Genomic DNA, 14,276 nt, shown 5'->3' with positions numbered 1-14,276 from the left:
GGAGGGAAGCCACGGGCGTTCTCCGATTTTCGGATCAGTTCTCTGTGGTCGGTAGTGCCGGTGGTTGATGCGAGCTTGAGGCACGCGTCGAACGATTTTTGCAACAGGTCTAAAATCGCGTTTGAGTGTAAAAAACAGCGCTCAGAAGTCTCGTTGCGATGTGTTGCGAGTTACGGTGAATTTTGTGGAGTGATTTTCCCCGCTCTTAACCAGCCAGATTTTACCTGTTCAACGCAGAAATGCGGGTGCTCGCTGCGGTGGCAGGTGAGTAACGTGCTTCAAAACACACCTGACTTAACGCCTCTGCGTGCCGTAAAGTTTCGTTAGTTTTAGGATTAAAATAGTTTCACTGTGAGAACCTACGTGAGCAAGAAAATACAAAACTCGCCCACCGCGACGGGTTTTACCGATTCCCAGGTAAAATTTCTTCTCTGATTCACGACACGCGAAGCCTGACAGGTGACGAATATTTACCCACCGTCGGCGTGTATTTACAGTTATTTTCTATATAAATTCCCCTTCAAACTTGCCGTATTCACGTATTTCACTGTAGCGAAAACGAATTTCACTTATTCTTAGTACCCTTTTTACAAATTGAATTTGTAGCCATGTTCATATTACAAGCATAATTGTCAGGCTGTAATTTAGTGTACATAACTGTACATCAAAGGTATTTTTGTGGATTAGGTAATGCCGGTTACTTTAGTGCCGTTGTTTGTAATTGTTTTAGGTACCCTGTTCACGAATACACGATGCACATTCGAACACCTACGGTGTTCACTTATTACTCGCCGTATATGTATTGCCAATTTCATTTTACGCCTTAAGCGTTAAATACAGGAAAATATGATCTTCAGTGTCGTTTCACTTTCAAGTTCATATATTCTGCCAGTGTACAGTGTCCTCGACAGTTTTTGACGACAAACTGCGTTCACCAAAGATTTAATACCTTTTGTCATTGTTATTGGGTACACTTATTACATAGGCAAACATCGAAGAAACCCCATTGATTATATACTTACGGTTTTCTATATTTGATCGTACTTATTCCAAAGGAAAGGAGAGACACCCGCGGCGGTGTAAACGAATCTGTTATTGCTCGGGACGGAGAAAGTTCACTTGAGTTTTTGGTCTGTCATGCAGAGAATAAATGTTGATTTAAAACGTGGAACAATCTCATATTTATCCAGCTTTGCCAGAACGGAAAATCAGTAATATGCGCGTATAAGAGCCAGAGAAATTTGATCGAAGATCGAGCAGTTGTTTTCAATTTCATTATTTTTCTCTCTTTACCATTGAGTAGCATTGTAAGTGAAATCTTAAATTTCGTCGGCCGACTCTTTTTCCCGGATATGCTTTCTGAATTACAATTACAGTTCGTTTTATCCGAGTATAATTAACCTCGTATTATATACAATACAGCTATTCTACACATTGAGTCTTGGTTGCTGCAGGCATAGGAAAAACATTTGATCGAGGAAAATTCGTCGATTCAATTCATCAATACTGTATGTTGTTTGTTAAAAGGGTACATATAAGTTTTCGATGCCACAGGTTGAAAATTCCAATTTCAATTATTCCAAGCTTTGTAAATATCGGACGAAATTATTCACGAACGAATTAGAAACATATTTCTCGATTTTAAGACCTGGAGGCGCAAATTAGCTTGAATACACGTTGGTTAAACAAAAAAAATTCCATAACTTGCTTTCAAAGCTTCGAAACTTACACCTTCTAGTCTATGTAAGAATATCTGCAAAATTTCACAAATGCGTCGACTAGTCGAAATGCTTTTCAAAGTAGATACATAAGCGAGTATCAAATTATCAAAAAACGTGGAAAAATACACTCAACGCGCATACTCTATTCGTCACTTATATATGAACCTGAATGGGATAACTGATATTTCAAGAGGCATGCCTTGTTTTCGTCAAGCGTTTCTCTGGGAAACGATTGCCTAGAACACGATGGAAGTCGCCGCTTGCGTCTCTTTGCGGGCCATGTGGTCGCCGGTCGATTGGCTGCGCCGGAAAAAAACGCGTTAAAAATATTCGGTATTTGGTTTTACAATTATATTGCTGCCGATTGAATTTATCCTAAGCAAAAAAAATCTTCACTTTTCGCTTCAACGTGATAATTATCTCCCGGTACAGGCCATAAGTTATTTTGTCAGAAATCTCCCCGCGCGGTTGTGAAAGAAAAAAAATTCACACTTGCTACCCGTCTACGAAATAAATCGTGAATATTCGCACAGTCTGCTCTTATTTCGCAGCGGAGCGTCGGATGCGGATAGTGAACAGCTTAATTTTACAATTAGTTAGCGGGAAATATCAGACTTTGACACGCTTGCATGCCTGTTGTAATTCTATACCAGTTCCACATGCATTTGCCACCAGGCTTCATCATATTTGTATGTAACTATAGTAACTCTCTAGAATAACGCCGATAGAATTTTCACAAATGAACGTCATATACCCGCAAAAGTTTACCAAATAACGCAACGCCGCTTTACGTCATAATACAATATGTTTCGCAAAACAAATCAGCTCATCTACACGTGTTTAATAATTGTAACAGTATAATTACAATCTCTGGTAGCTTTTCCACATTTTTTTTTCTTCTTTTCATGGTTTTGTCTTTCAATGAATCACACGGTAAACGTGTGTATCAGTTCTTCACGAAGGTGCAGCAACTGCAAGCCGGTACTTATCAAACAGGAATTTATATACCGCTGAAGAAAACTATTACATACACCTATATATGTATATGTATACGAATACGTTTTTGAGAGATGCGGGTGAAGATTTCTCGTCGCATGCCGCGTTACATATATACGTATGTTCATTATACACACATGAAAACGCTATGCTACGGCAGATAAGAACCCGAGAGAAAAAACTGACTCTTGAGAGGATCCGCTTCCTCCTAACTCCTAAGTGAGTCAGGTACATACTCGAAAAGTGCAGCAAGATAAGGATACGCATCGGGTTGATGCCTATATATATAACGGAAGAACAAGAAATAAATCTGAAACCTGTGTGACTTTTTAGACGAGTTTATACCGCATCTCTACACTAATGTACGTTATATCAGCTTACGGTTGTTTTCATTAGTTTCGCGTACTTTGCACGCTGATATTACGCGTTCAGCCTGCAGCGAAACTCGCCTCAACCGGTGAAAACGTGACTTTGTAACAGTCGACCTGGCGGGTTACTTTGGAAATCGTCATCACGTACGATTCGTTGTTTTTCTCTCTGTGCTCCCCCGCATTGTGCGTATGAATGCTGATACAACCCAGAGGCTGCTGAAAACAATTCGTTGCATTATTATACGTCATTAGTTTCTGTCCCACATTCAACGGGAAGAGAATAACTCTTTACATTGGAGAATATTAAATGATATGATGAATAAAAGAATTCCATAATTCTGTAGTTTAATTTTATGTACGCGTTTTTTAAAACTAGTATTTACTTAAACAAAGAGATGGAAGACTGTGCGCTCTAAAATTCCGGGTGAACAAAATCTTGCGTCAAGTTTGGTATTTGGTTAAATTTAAGGTCAATTTTTTTTTTTAAATTAGTTCATATTGCATTATACCGCACTGCACAGAAAAGAGTATCGGGTGTTTCATTTTATTATGCGTCTAATTCTCAGGTGTTGAACATCTATAGGTACGTTATATCCTGCGGTGCATGTGCTGTACAATACGTGGAGTTTACGTGGCTTAAATTACATTTTGCAACGGTCGATAGTTTATTTCTGATACAGTTATTCAGCTCAAAAGGTGAAAGAATCATGAGAATTCTTACGATATTCTTTACTTCTGATCTGGAGTAATAAAAAAAATAGTGTTAGTTTTGCGTACCATAAAGTATGAGAAGTGAACACTTCAATCTTTAACCGTTGGAGCGTGAAATTCGTGCTAATGTATTCCTCATTGCAGCGAAGTGATTATTCGAAGGATATTTTGGCACAGTGATTTGAATAACGAAGAATTGACTTTGAAAATGATGGCGATGTTGTGTTAAAAGTATCTGCGAAAACCATATTTTTCAAACCGAATAAATTATTGACGACTCATTTGTAGTTCGCTTTCATTTGAATATGATGATGTTTGTTTGGTGGTTCAGTTAAATGCGTTCAAGATCGAGTTCCTCAAAGTCTTATTTAGATTCTTTATCAATTTCCTTCCACAAAGATGAAACTCTCTCTCTCTCTCACTCTTTTTCTCCCTCTCTCTTAATTTTGAGAGAGTTTAATTTCAGTCTCGATGCCGAGAGATAGACGATTGTGGCACAATGAAAGGCGCGGTCTTTTTGCATAATTTAATATCGAAGTAGAAGAGGAGCGACCGGCGTCGTGTCAGCCTGACTTCTTCGCTCCATTCAAATACGATACGCTGAGGCTGCAATGCACGTAACAATGAAAAGCGTAGGACCAGCCCTTCAGTATGTATATAATACATATGTATGCGCATTGTACATACCGACGCGTAGTACAAGAATACAGTCATGTACGTTATTTTTTAATCAAACGAATTTCATTGACAAATTATTCAGTGCATGCATTGTAAGCTTCACTCGGTTGATCATTTCCTCTTTTCTTTATTACGTTTTCTTTTCTTTTCTTTTTCTTTTTCTTTCTCTTATCACTTAGCATGGTAGTAAATAATCGAAACTCGATCAAATGAATAAAAAAAGAAACCTCCCCACTAGGTTCGGCAAAGTCTTTCGTTCGCATCAGATTCCTCGTTTTACGAAGCACCGACTTTTCCGTCTCTTCTTCGTTGCGGTTAATCGGTCAGTGATCTACAAGACCGGCGATCTCTTCCAGGCGAGTTTCGAAGCACCGTTAGAAAAAACAAAGTAGCTCTTCTTTGGGTAAAATAAAAGAATAGTCACTGCCTACAGTGCACTACTGGTCTATCACTCGAGCTGCATGGGAGAATTATGAAATTCGATTTTGTTTCGTTGAACTTCCGAATTGTTGCAATTAGTTCCGTTTCAACAGAGCTGCTCGTTACTATTTTCGCCACTTGTTCGCTGTGCATGTACGGCGATTCGCCTAGGTAAACTCTTTCTTGGAATATTACTGGTTTGGCCAAGAAGATGCGAACCCGGGTACGAGACCCTGGAACTGTACATTTCTACGCGTAACTGAGCGTATAATAATGGCAACAGTAAAGCTCACGTAAATGCGACAGAAGCTGTAAAGCGATTTTGTGATGCAATTTATTTGCGCAAAAATGAAAGCTGATCTTGTTGCGTTCGCGTTCACAATTGTTCTAGAGAAGTAAAAATGTGAACACTGGTTCCGATAGTAAAAAAAAGAAAAGAATAATAGTTAAACAAATTCACGCTCAATGTCGGGATTGCAATAAAATTCCTTTTATCGAACCTTCGCTCACAATCAGCGTTTTGACATCTCAAAAACATATCGATCTTGTTGTTTCGCTAACATTACCATATAAACGCAAGCCTAAATTGTTATCAGCGAACGAAAATAACTTTATCGTCGATCCCGTTCCTTCTTGTAGGCCAGGTTTCTTATTCTTGAAGCTAATGTTTTGTTTTCATGGGAAGAAGGAGATGTGCGATGTGTAAACGTAATTTGAAAAAGTCAAGAATGCGGAACAATGTGAATTGTACAACATATTATTGCTATTATCTTGAAGAGATTCGTACGGGCTTATACATGCATATCATTTATGCGATATCTGGAAAATGCATTCCGATCGGATTGCAGTAGCGACACACTTATCTACGCTTACCTTATGCCCCCATAGTGATCGTTCGGATCGGAGAATGGAACTCATTCATTCTCACTGTGTAGCGGTGCAGCCTTGACGAGGATTTAGCGAGAGCTGTACAGGTATGAAAAAAAGAAGCAAGTCTTGCTTTTGAAATTGAGAACCACGGCTGTATCGGCAGGAATACCGCAAGGCAGTTATACACGCTGAACAATAATAATTTCTTTCGCCATTCGCTACAGCTGGACACGGACGTCAAACGAACGGACGAACGGTCTTCTCCGGTATAATATCGGCGTCTTTATTGTTGGTGAAATACATGAAAATTCCTCGAATATTACACTAATAAACAATTCGGAGACAACAAGAATGAAATGAAATACCGCGATATTCTTCGTGGCCTATGACTATAACAATACGAAGTCTATATGTAAACCTGTAGAAGTGTATTGTAAGTATACTTCTCGACGTTATATTATACTACTTATTATTGTACCTTTGCAAAGTATTGCGATCATCGGACGTTAATGCTACGCAAGTAAGATTGATGAATGGAGAAAATACAACTACGGATTCAGTCACGGCCTAATTATTTTCTCAAATAGAAAACGTAATTTTTAAAACTAAACGATTAACGTCGGCGATTTATCAAACTTTTCACGCAATATCACTCAGGGTAAAAGTTGCACCGACTCTGATCCGTTACGCATTCTAGTTCATTGATCGTGGAAAATTGACGGTAGTTGTATTGAAATGAATAATCACGCGGAATTCTTTCTCTTCGTTACATCGATCGAGGATTATCTTCACTGCTCAAACTAGCTATTGCCGAGCCTTATATAGTTCGCGTAGAAAGCTATCCTTGATTTTGTCAGGCTGCTCAAATAGCAAACTATATATTATATATACATATATAAACGGGTAAACCGAGTTCATGCTTGACGGATATTATTCGTTCTGCGACTTGAAAAGAAAAAGCGTATTAAAAACTTGAAGTTGAGGATAAATCAAATAAAGATAAAAAATACGACGAGCAGCTGGATGCAAGTTTTAAATTTATATAAACCATGAAAATACGATGATTACGCGCACTGCAGGTATATAATTTGATTTCGAATATATATATCTTCGCACTTGTAGGTGCCGCACACACGGAAGTAATTTAAATAGATTATATCGATCGTACATATATCCACGAGTTTAGTGTACCTGTATAACGCTTCTTACACGTGCGTACACATAATAGTTCCTACATACATGTGAATGTCTATCTAGGTCAACTGCATGCGAGCAGAATTAAAGCTCTCTATGGAATTGAATTTTTGACGCGTTGCATTGTCCGGTTATAAACTGTTTGCTTACTATAAATTATCATTCTTCTATACAATATTCATGACTGTATAATTATGTCGAACGTTATACTTTTTGGCTCACCGCGCCGCGCGTGTTTCGTGGACGATATCAATGAGCACGTGCGATGTACCATTTTTGAAATTCGAATCCACGTATCGCATGCAACCTTGTACATATGCATGCGTATGAAAGTAAATATAATAGATATCCGCATGGAGTTATGTAACAAGACTTTATGCAGCGATTGTTGAGCTTCAAAGTCACTGCATCTTATCTCTTGCATGCATTCTTCTTTACTGTTAGAACCTACGCTAAGTTTTTTTTTTTTTACGAGGACTGACGAGGTAGTCGCGATAATAAAAGCACGCCTCTCTTATCTGGATAAATTTCATGTACGACAATCTTTTGCGCTTCTTATAGGACATATTATATGTTTGCAAATCTGCTGTCGAGATCGACTTATTCGCCGGTATTCTTTTATCTGAAACTTTACTGAAAATAGTTTTGAAAACTATACAAGACTTTTCCCAATTTGCTAGTAGTATTATGATATATGTGTTCAAGCCTACCTACAGCAGGCGCACCAACGGAACCGGGCCGTTACTTTCCGACATTTTCCGTGTTACCTGGTACAAAACACATTTCCAAGGCTTCCGTCTCTAGGAGTAACGAAGGTCTCTCCCGCATCTTGTTTACACTTAGTTAACCTAATCTCTCTTCGAGCCTTCGCTGCTACTTCCGCCTTCTTGCAACGTTCAAAGCTTCGTAGAATCGAGTTTTCACCCGGTTGATAAATTTTACCCCCTCTTATATCACACCAGGATAATACTCACTTTTGCTAACATCATCCTTATACGTACTAGCAAGTACCGATGGCTAGGCCTGAGCAACAAACCCTCGAACTTTACAGTGCGCGTCACTTGCAACTTTTTTTTATTTTGCGTGTTTCGGAGTCTCGTGCGTATGATAAAAAAAAATAATTACCCGCCCAAATTCCCACAAGTATAATAACCCTACTCATTGCAAAATCACCGGAATCTTGTACGCACGTTGGGTTAAAAAAAAAATAAATAAATAAAATACAACGCATTTTAGCGTTTCAAAAAATTTTCAAATTCACATTTGTACGAATTAATTTAAAAACGTTAATATTTCCCAAAACGTATGATAAGGCGGACAGAAATACTTAATAAATTCAATTTCTTCAAAATTGAATTCCCTCTTATGCAGAAATGTTGTAAAACTTTTCCCTCCCTAACGCTTCATTACCGCATGGATTTAGGCGAGGTACAGCTATGAGTTACGACATTTAACCCCGGACATTACACCTGTGCTGTATATTGTGGTGACTGAGACGTGAATTTGGGGTGTTCCAATTATCGGGTCTCCCTCCGCGTTTTAGAAATAACCGCATACCTATAACAACAACAACAAGAACAACAATAATAATAATAGTATTGTATGTAGTTGACAACGACACCGCAGAATTCCGCGGTCCGCCCAAAGTTCAACAGAGGGTTCAAACGCTCGAGGATCTCGTTTCACGTAACGAATCCTGTTCCGCCTCTTTTTTTCTTCTCCTCCTCCCTCTTTTACTCGCTTATATTTCCTTCTCCGGATGCCGTTGGTTTTTCGAGAAGAAAGACGCGCCGGCTCGTGAGTCATCATCCTCCGCAAGTTTGATGCGATCATAGAGTTTCCGACCGGATCCGCGCAGCTCCTTTGCCTTCAACTCGTGTTATACCGTGTGTGAATGTACGGCTCACGAAGTCGAAGAACTTGAATGCGTGTACAACGTGTGGGTATAGATACACACTCGGATATCGCCGCGGTGCAACTTGGCGTAACTATACATATTTTGTACGTTTGCAAATGCCGTACAATTGTCTTCTTCTGTTCTTACATACGTTCTTGTAACTATAGTTGCAGACTCTCTGTAGTTTCTCTCTGTGCTGTTATATATTGTTGTTGTAAGGTCACACTTTTTTAACACGTTGCATAATTATTTCCACTTCCGATTCTGTGCTCATTCGTTTTTTGTTTTTTTTTTTTTTTATCTTTAATTTATCTTCTCGCAATAGGTTATAATTTACACGCCTAGACTTGGTATGTTATGCAACATGCTCACAAACCTATGCGATTATAGTTTCTCGACTGGTTGGTATATAATGGTGTCAAGTTATAATTGCGTCTCTCGATGAATTTTTTCGTCACGTGGCTTACCATTTATCGATTTATAACGAATAAAACAAGCTTACATGTAAGTATAATAGTTACCGAAATTGGAATAATTATGTTATCTCTTGTGATGTTCAAATTTTGGAGTCTTCGATTAGTTGTTTTGTGGTACGACGAATACGTGGCCATGAGATTATTTTACTGCACCATTCGGATCCTTCAAGGTCAGGTTTTCTTCTTCAATATTTATAGCTGATGATTTGTTTTTTCAGATTTTTGTGTAATTGCAACAACTAGATTTCTCAGTGCGCGTATATTTACCAATGTTATCTATAAACGATGTGTACCAATTATCTCTGTACACATGTAACATAATATGTACAATTTAAACATGCAGCTACTTAAGTGTACATGTGCGAAGTAATTGATTAAATATAATTTATGGCCGTGGAACGAAATAATGACGTTAGAAATAGAGTATATAAACATAATTCACGAGGCTCTCTCCCTCTCTCTCCCTCTCTCTCTCTCTCTGACTCTGTCTCTTTCTCTTTCTCTTTCTCTTTCTCGGAGATATGAGTCACTTTTTCTCCTTTTTCACACAATCGTCAGATGGTCCTCTGATCGTGACCGGGCAACTCAGCTGCGATAAACACTTGTGCATATATATTATATACCGTATTTCCCTTATAGGTATATATCTATGGTATGTATTTTTCAAAACGACTCTCGGGGGTTTTTCCCGAATCGACAAGCGCTACAGCAACATTCAGCGTGCAACGAATGCCTCGGTCTGTCGGTTCGTGACTATTCCTATTCGTGTCTTTAAAACACCTGCAGTGCAGGCAATTCGATTTTCCGCCAGAGTTAAGTGTATACATGTATATAGCTGAATATGTAACATGCCGCGTATGACGGCGACGCCCCAAACTGCGTGTACCCAAACAGTGTTGGGTACACTGTTTCAACACAGAAACACGCGCTATGAAACAATAGCTGTATACAGAAAAGCGGAGAGATAAAGCGCTAAAAATTAAAAAGATAGAAAATTGGGAGTAAAAAGGTTGCAGTTTATGTAATGCAAGTCTTCCTTGTATAGGTCGTAGTATATTGTGTGAAAAGAAGACCAATTCGGTCGTTTCGGGCCGAACGTAAGTTTGTAATATGAGTCGTTGGTGAGCCGAAGACAAATATTGCAAATACGCGAGGAGGCGAAAATACTCTTAGTACAAGAGTATGTTGCGAATTTTTTTTCACGAAGCACGAAATTGAGGTTAGGATCGCGTGATGTGCAGATTTGTTCGCAACGGCGCATGCGCGCAGTACTAAAAATACAATTTTTAACTCCTAGGACTCAAAAGTGGTATTTTCAGTACTCCGCGCATGCGCATTCGCAGAATCACTCGATCGCCATAGAAACGAGTACTTTACGTACGGAAAACACGCATGGAAAAATGCGTAAAACATAATGCTCGCGATATATAAAATTCGTTATGCGTGCGTGTATACACACACACACACACACACACACCTACACACACACACACACACACACGCACACGCACGCACGCACCTATAGGGTTACGCATATATTCATAATATATCCACTGCGCATCTCACGTTCAACAGTTTTGTATCTCCGTCGCGTTGTTGTGGGCGGATATGCCGCACACAAAGACGCCAAGTCTGTAACGTAGGTACGTACGTACGTATAGTATTTTATACCACGCGGCGACGGATTGGTTAAAGAGAAACTGCGACCGGCTGCGTGAGAAGTCGGAAAACGGGTTCGGAGACTTCAATGCTTGGCCGGTTGCGTAGAACGCGTCATATCCAGCTATCCGAGTATGATGCCTTGTTGCGTAGTCGTGCAGGTAGGTGTAGAGAGCTACACGCGTAAGTTGTACGCGAGCAACTTTAGGCTGCATGTTGTTTCGTCATACGTGCCCTACGGATCTGTGCACATGTGTACGATTGTGAAAATAAAGCATTGGAGCGGGATAAATGAACAGCGGCAGCGGCGCTCGTTGGGCGGAACTGCATTGCTTCGTTATGACACATCGTGATCATTGATTAATGCACACGTCTCAAGAATCACGGAATTATTTAATAGCATTACACGTCGCACGAGGAAAACTCTTCTTAAATGTCAGATTCAATGATTGTGCCAAAGTTTCACATTTTCAGATAAACTTTTTTCCTATTCATATTATGCGTATTGTATATATTACAATATTACATGTATACGTATGTAACGTATAGAAGTTAATACAGCATGTATCGCGTATACGAAGTGAAATGAATTATAGACTACCAAGGCAACGAGGTTTGTGCAAGCAACGTAAAATTATAGCATTATATATTGTACACTGTACGTATTACGTGCGGTAATGTAACGCATCTTATGTGCCAACTGTTCCTTTCTTACATTTATGCGTATAACTTGTGGGTGTATATTTGTATGGGTATGTATAGTATAGTACATACATGTATATAAATGCAACGCAAGGTAAAATGACGTCACTTCCGGTATGAATGGACGTCGACACAGTCCGGTGTCTCCCTTTACCTGGGCACGTATGTATAGTATACATTATATATTTATATATACGCTGTGGATTTATCTCTGAACCTGAATCTAGATGAGTATATACAGATAAACGCAGGTCTATACCAATTTACAATTAGTAATATAAGCTCGTACTTTTCAAAATACGCCTATTCGTTATATTTCGATGTAAATATGTAGAACAGAAACCTCTAACAACGAACATGACATAAGAAAACTCAAAGCGCCGCGAGGTTTATTGTACTACGAAATGGTTAAATTTTTCAAAGAAAAAAATTTCATGACGCAATCAAACAGATTAACGCTACGCTGAACAAAAACTTACCCGACTGATGATGTTATTAATAGACAAAATCTGATCATTGACCGAATTATAATATTTTGTTGAATAATTTTTTAAACGAAGAATTATGTTTTACTTATATTAGTTGGGTCCTTGATACAAATATAAAGCAGCATGCGGGTGAAAATGAGTTCATTGGCACTACTATTATAGCCCGACAAAAGATATAGATTATAGCGAGGATTATAGTAACTAAAAAATATCGTTTATCATACAAGTAATGGCAAACATGAATTATTCGAAGAATCAATCGGTAAAATTCCAATTCACCAATTTCTGGAACTGTGGCGATTGCTCACCTGACACCTCTGATGTCATTCTAAAGGCAAGGCATGCGTGTAAAAATCATTGTCACGGTATGCGGACCGACTCTCTTGACCAGAAACGACATCGAGAAGAATCAATCGAAAAAGAAAGAAATTATTGACACGTTCATGCGGTGCCAATCATCGACGATATTAAAAATTTACGTATTCTTTTCCAAGTCAAATCGTAGTTAGTATCCTTATAGCGGTTCAGGAAACCGCAGCGTTATTAAAATCCTGCAATTCGTGCCAGGGTTCTTACATGTGCTTCTCTGTCAGGATCGTCGAGCCACCTGGGAAGTCCTCATACCTGCTTGAGTCAGGCTTCTTGCAGAAAGGATGAGAACGAGGAAACTGGGAATCTATGATTCAAAATCAGTTGAGGAAGCTTCGTACCAATGGTATTGAGCTTTTTGCCTACCAATAAACTCTCCTACCCGTTAAACACCTATATTCATCCAAGACATTACTATGAATTGATTAACGATGATTTTGCACTTGACTTCGTTCCATTGTCATTTTGATTGACAATCAAAGTGCCATTCTATACCTCACAATAACGATATTTTAGCATCAAACTCGCTTCAGCATTTGCTTCGTTACTTTACGTAGACGAAAAACGCGGCGTGAATTCGCCGGATAGACCAATGAAATAAAACTATTCAATGCATGTGCACTTGGGTGTGTGTATAATGTAATATAATCTATATATATATATATATATATATACATACATACATATATATATATTAGGCTGATTAAAAAAAAACGGCTAATTTTTTTTTTTGAAAATCCTCACATAAAAACTTCCGAGAATGTGTGAAAAGACGCCTGTAAAAAGCAGAGCCCTTAATATTATTATTAAGAGGTCGCGCATCGGGAATTTCTATTTCCCGTTTAAATAACACAGGAATAAATTTTTTTAAATTTTGCAATTTCGTATTTTTGCAACAACTTATTGAATTAGCGAACCAAAGCATGTTCTTGTAGGAAATTTGACGCTCTACAAAAAAAGTCCTTACAAAGTTTTCGATAGTCACACTCCTTCAAAAGTTATTCGAGGTCAAAGTTGAACTTACAAAAAAATTCAATGTTTTTTTTTTTCGATGATACTATGAATCTTTTCTCATTATTTTGTTATAAAGAGGATAGATTTCGGAACAATTACATTTTTAAATAGTCAAGTGCATCAGTTATGGATTCTCCATGATAACATCTTTATTATTTAACATCGCATTTTTGTAAGGTAACTTTATATTGACTCGATGGGAAAATTAATGATTGAAAAAGCCCAATTAGAGTAAGATATATTTATTAAATATATCTTCATAACAAAATAATGAGAAAAGATTCATAGTATCATCGAAAAAAAAAAAAACATTGAATTTTTTTTGTAAGTTCAACTTTGACCTCGAATAACTTTTGAAGGAGTGTGACTATCGAAAACTTTGTAAGGACTTTTTTTGTAGAGCGTCAAATTTCCTACAAAAATATGCTTTGGTTCGCTAATTCAATGAGCCGTTGCACAAATACGAAATTGCAAAATTTAAAAAAATTTATTCCTGTGTTATTTAAACGGGAAATAGAAATTCCCGATGCGCGACCTCTTAATAATAATATTAAGGGCTCTGCTTTTTACAGGCGTCTTTTCACATCTTCTCGGAAGTTTTCATGTGAGGATTTTGAAAAAAAAAAATTAGCCGTTTTTTTTGAATCAGCCTAATATATATGTATACACAGCTTCCTCAGATTATTACGGTATGTGTACGGTAATCCATA

General features: G+C 38.1%; 1 protein-coding gene across 5 annotated transcripts in view; it reads left to right on the top strand.

The window, feature by feature from the left end:
• The first annotated feature begins 54 nt into the window (after window positions 1–54).
• crb (cell polarity complex component crumbs) overlaps window positions 55–14,276 on the top strand; it is a 36,849-nt gene continuing 22,627 nt past the window's right edge. For all 5 annotated transcript variants that reach the window (XR_006882337.2, XM_046618706.2, XM_046618710.2 and 2 more), the window contains exon 1: window positions 55–264. Coding sequence is in view for 4 of the 5 variants with exons in the window: in XM_046618706.2 (XP_046474662.1) it covers window positions 240–264 (25 nt within the window). In the remaining variant the exon portion in view is untranslated. The remainder of the gene's footprint in view (window positions 265–14,276) is intronic.

Source organism: Neodiprion pinetum, chromosome 3 (genome assembly GCF_021155775.2).
Source record: "Neodiprion pinetum isolate iyNeoPine1 chromosome 3, iyNeoPine1.2, whole genome shotgun sequence".
NCBI lineage: Eukaryota > Metazoa > Arthropoda > Insecta > Hymenoptera > Diprionidae > Neodiprion > Neodiprion pinetum.
Note: the sequence above shows the minus strand (reverse complement) of the source record. Positions and strands in the feature narration are given on the sequence as shown.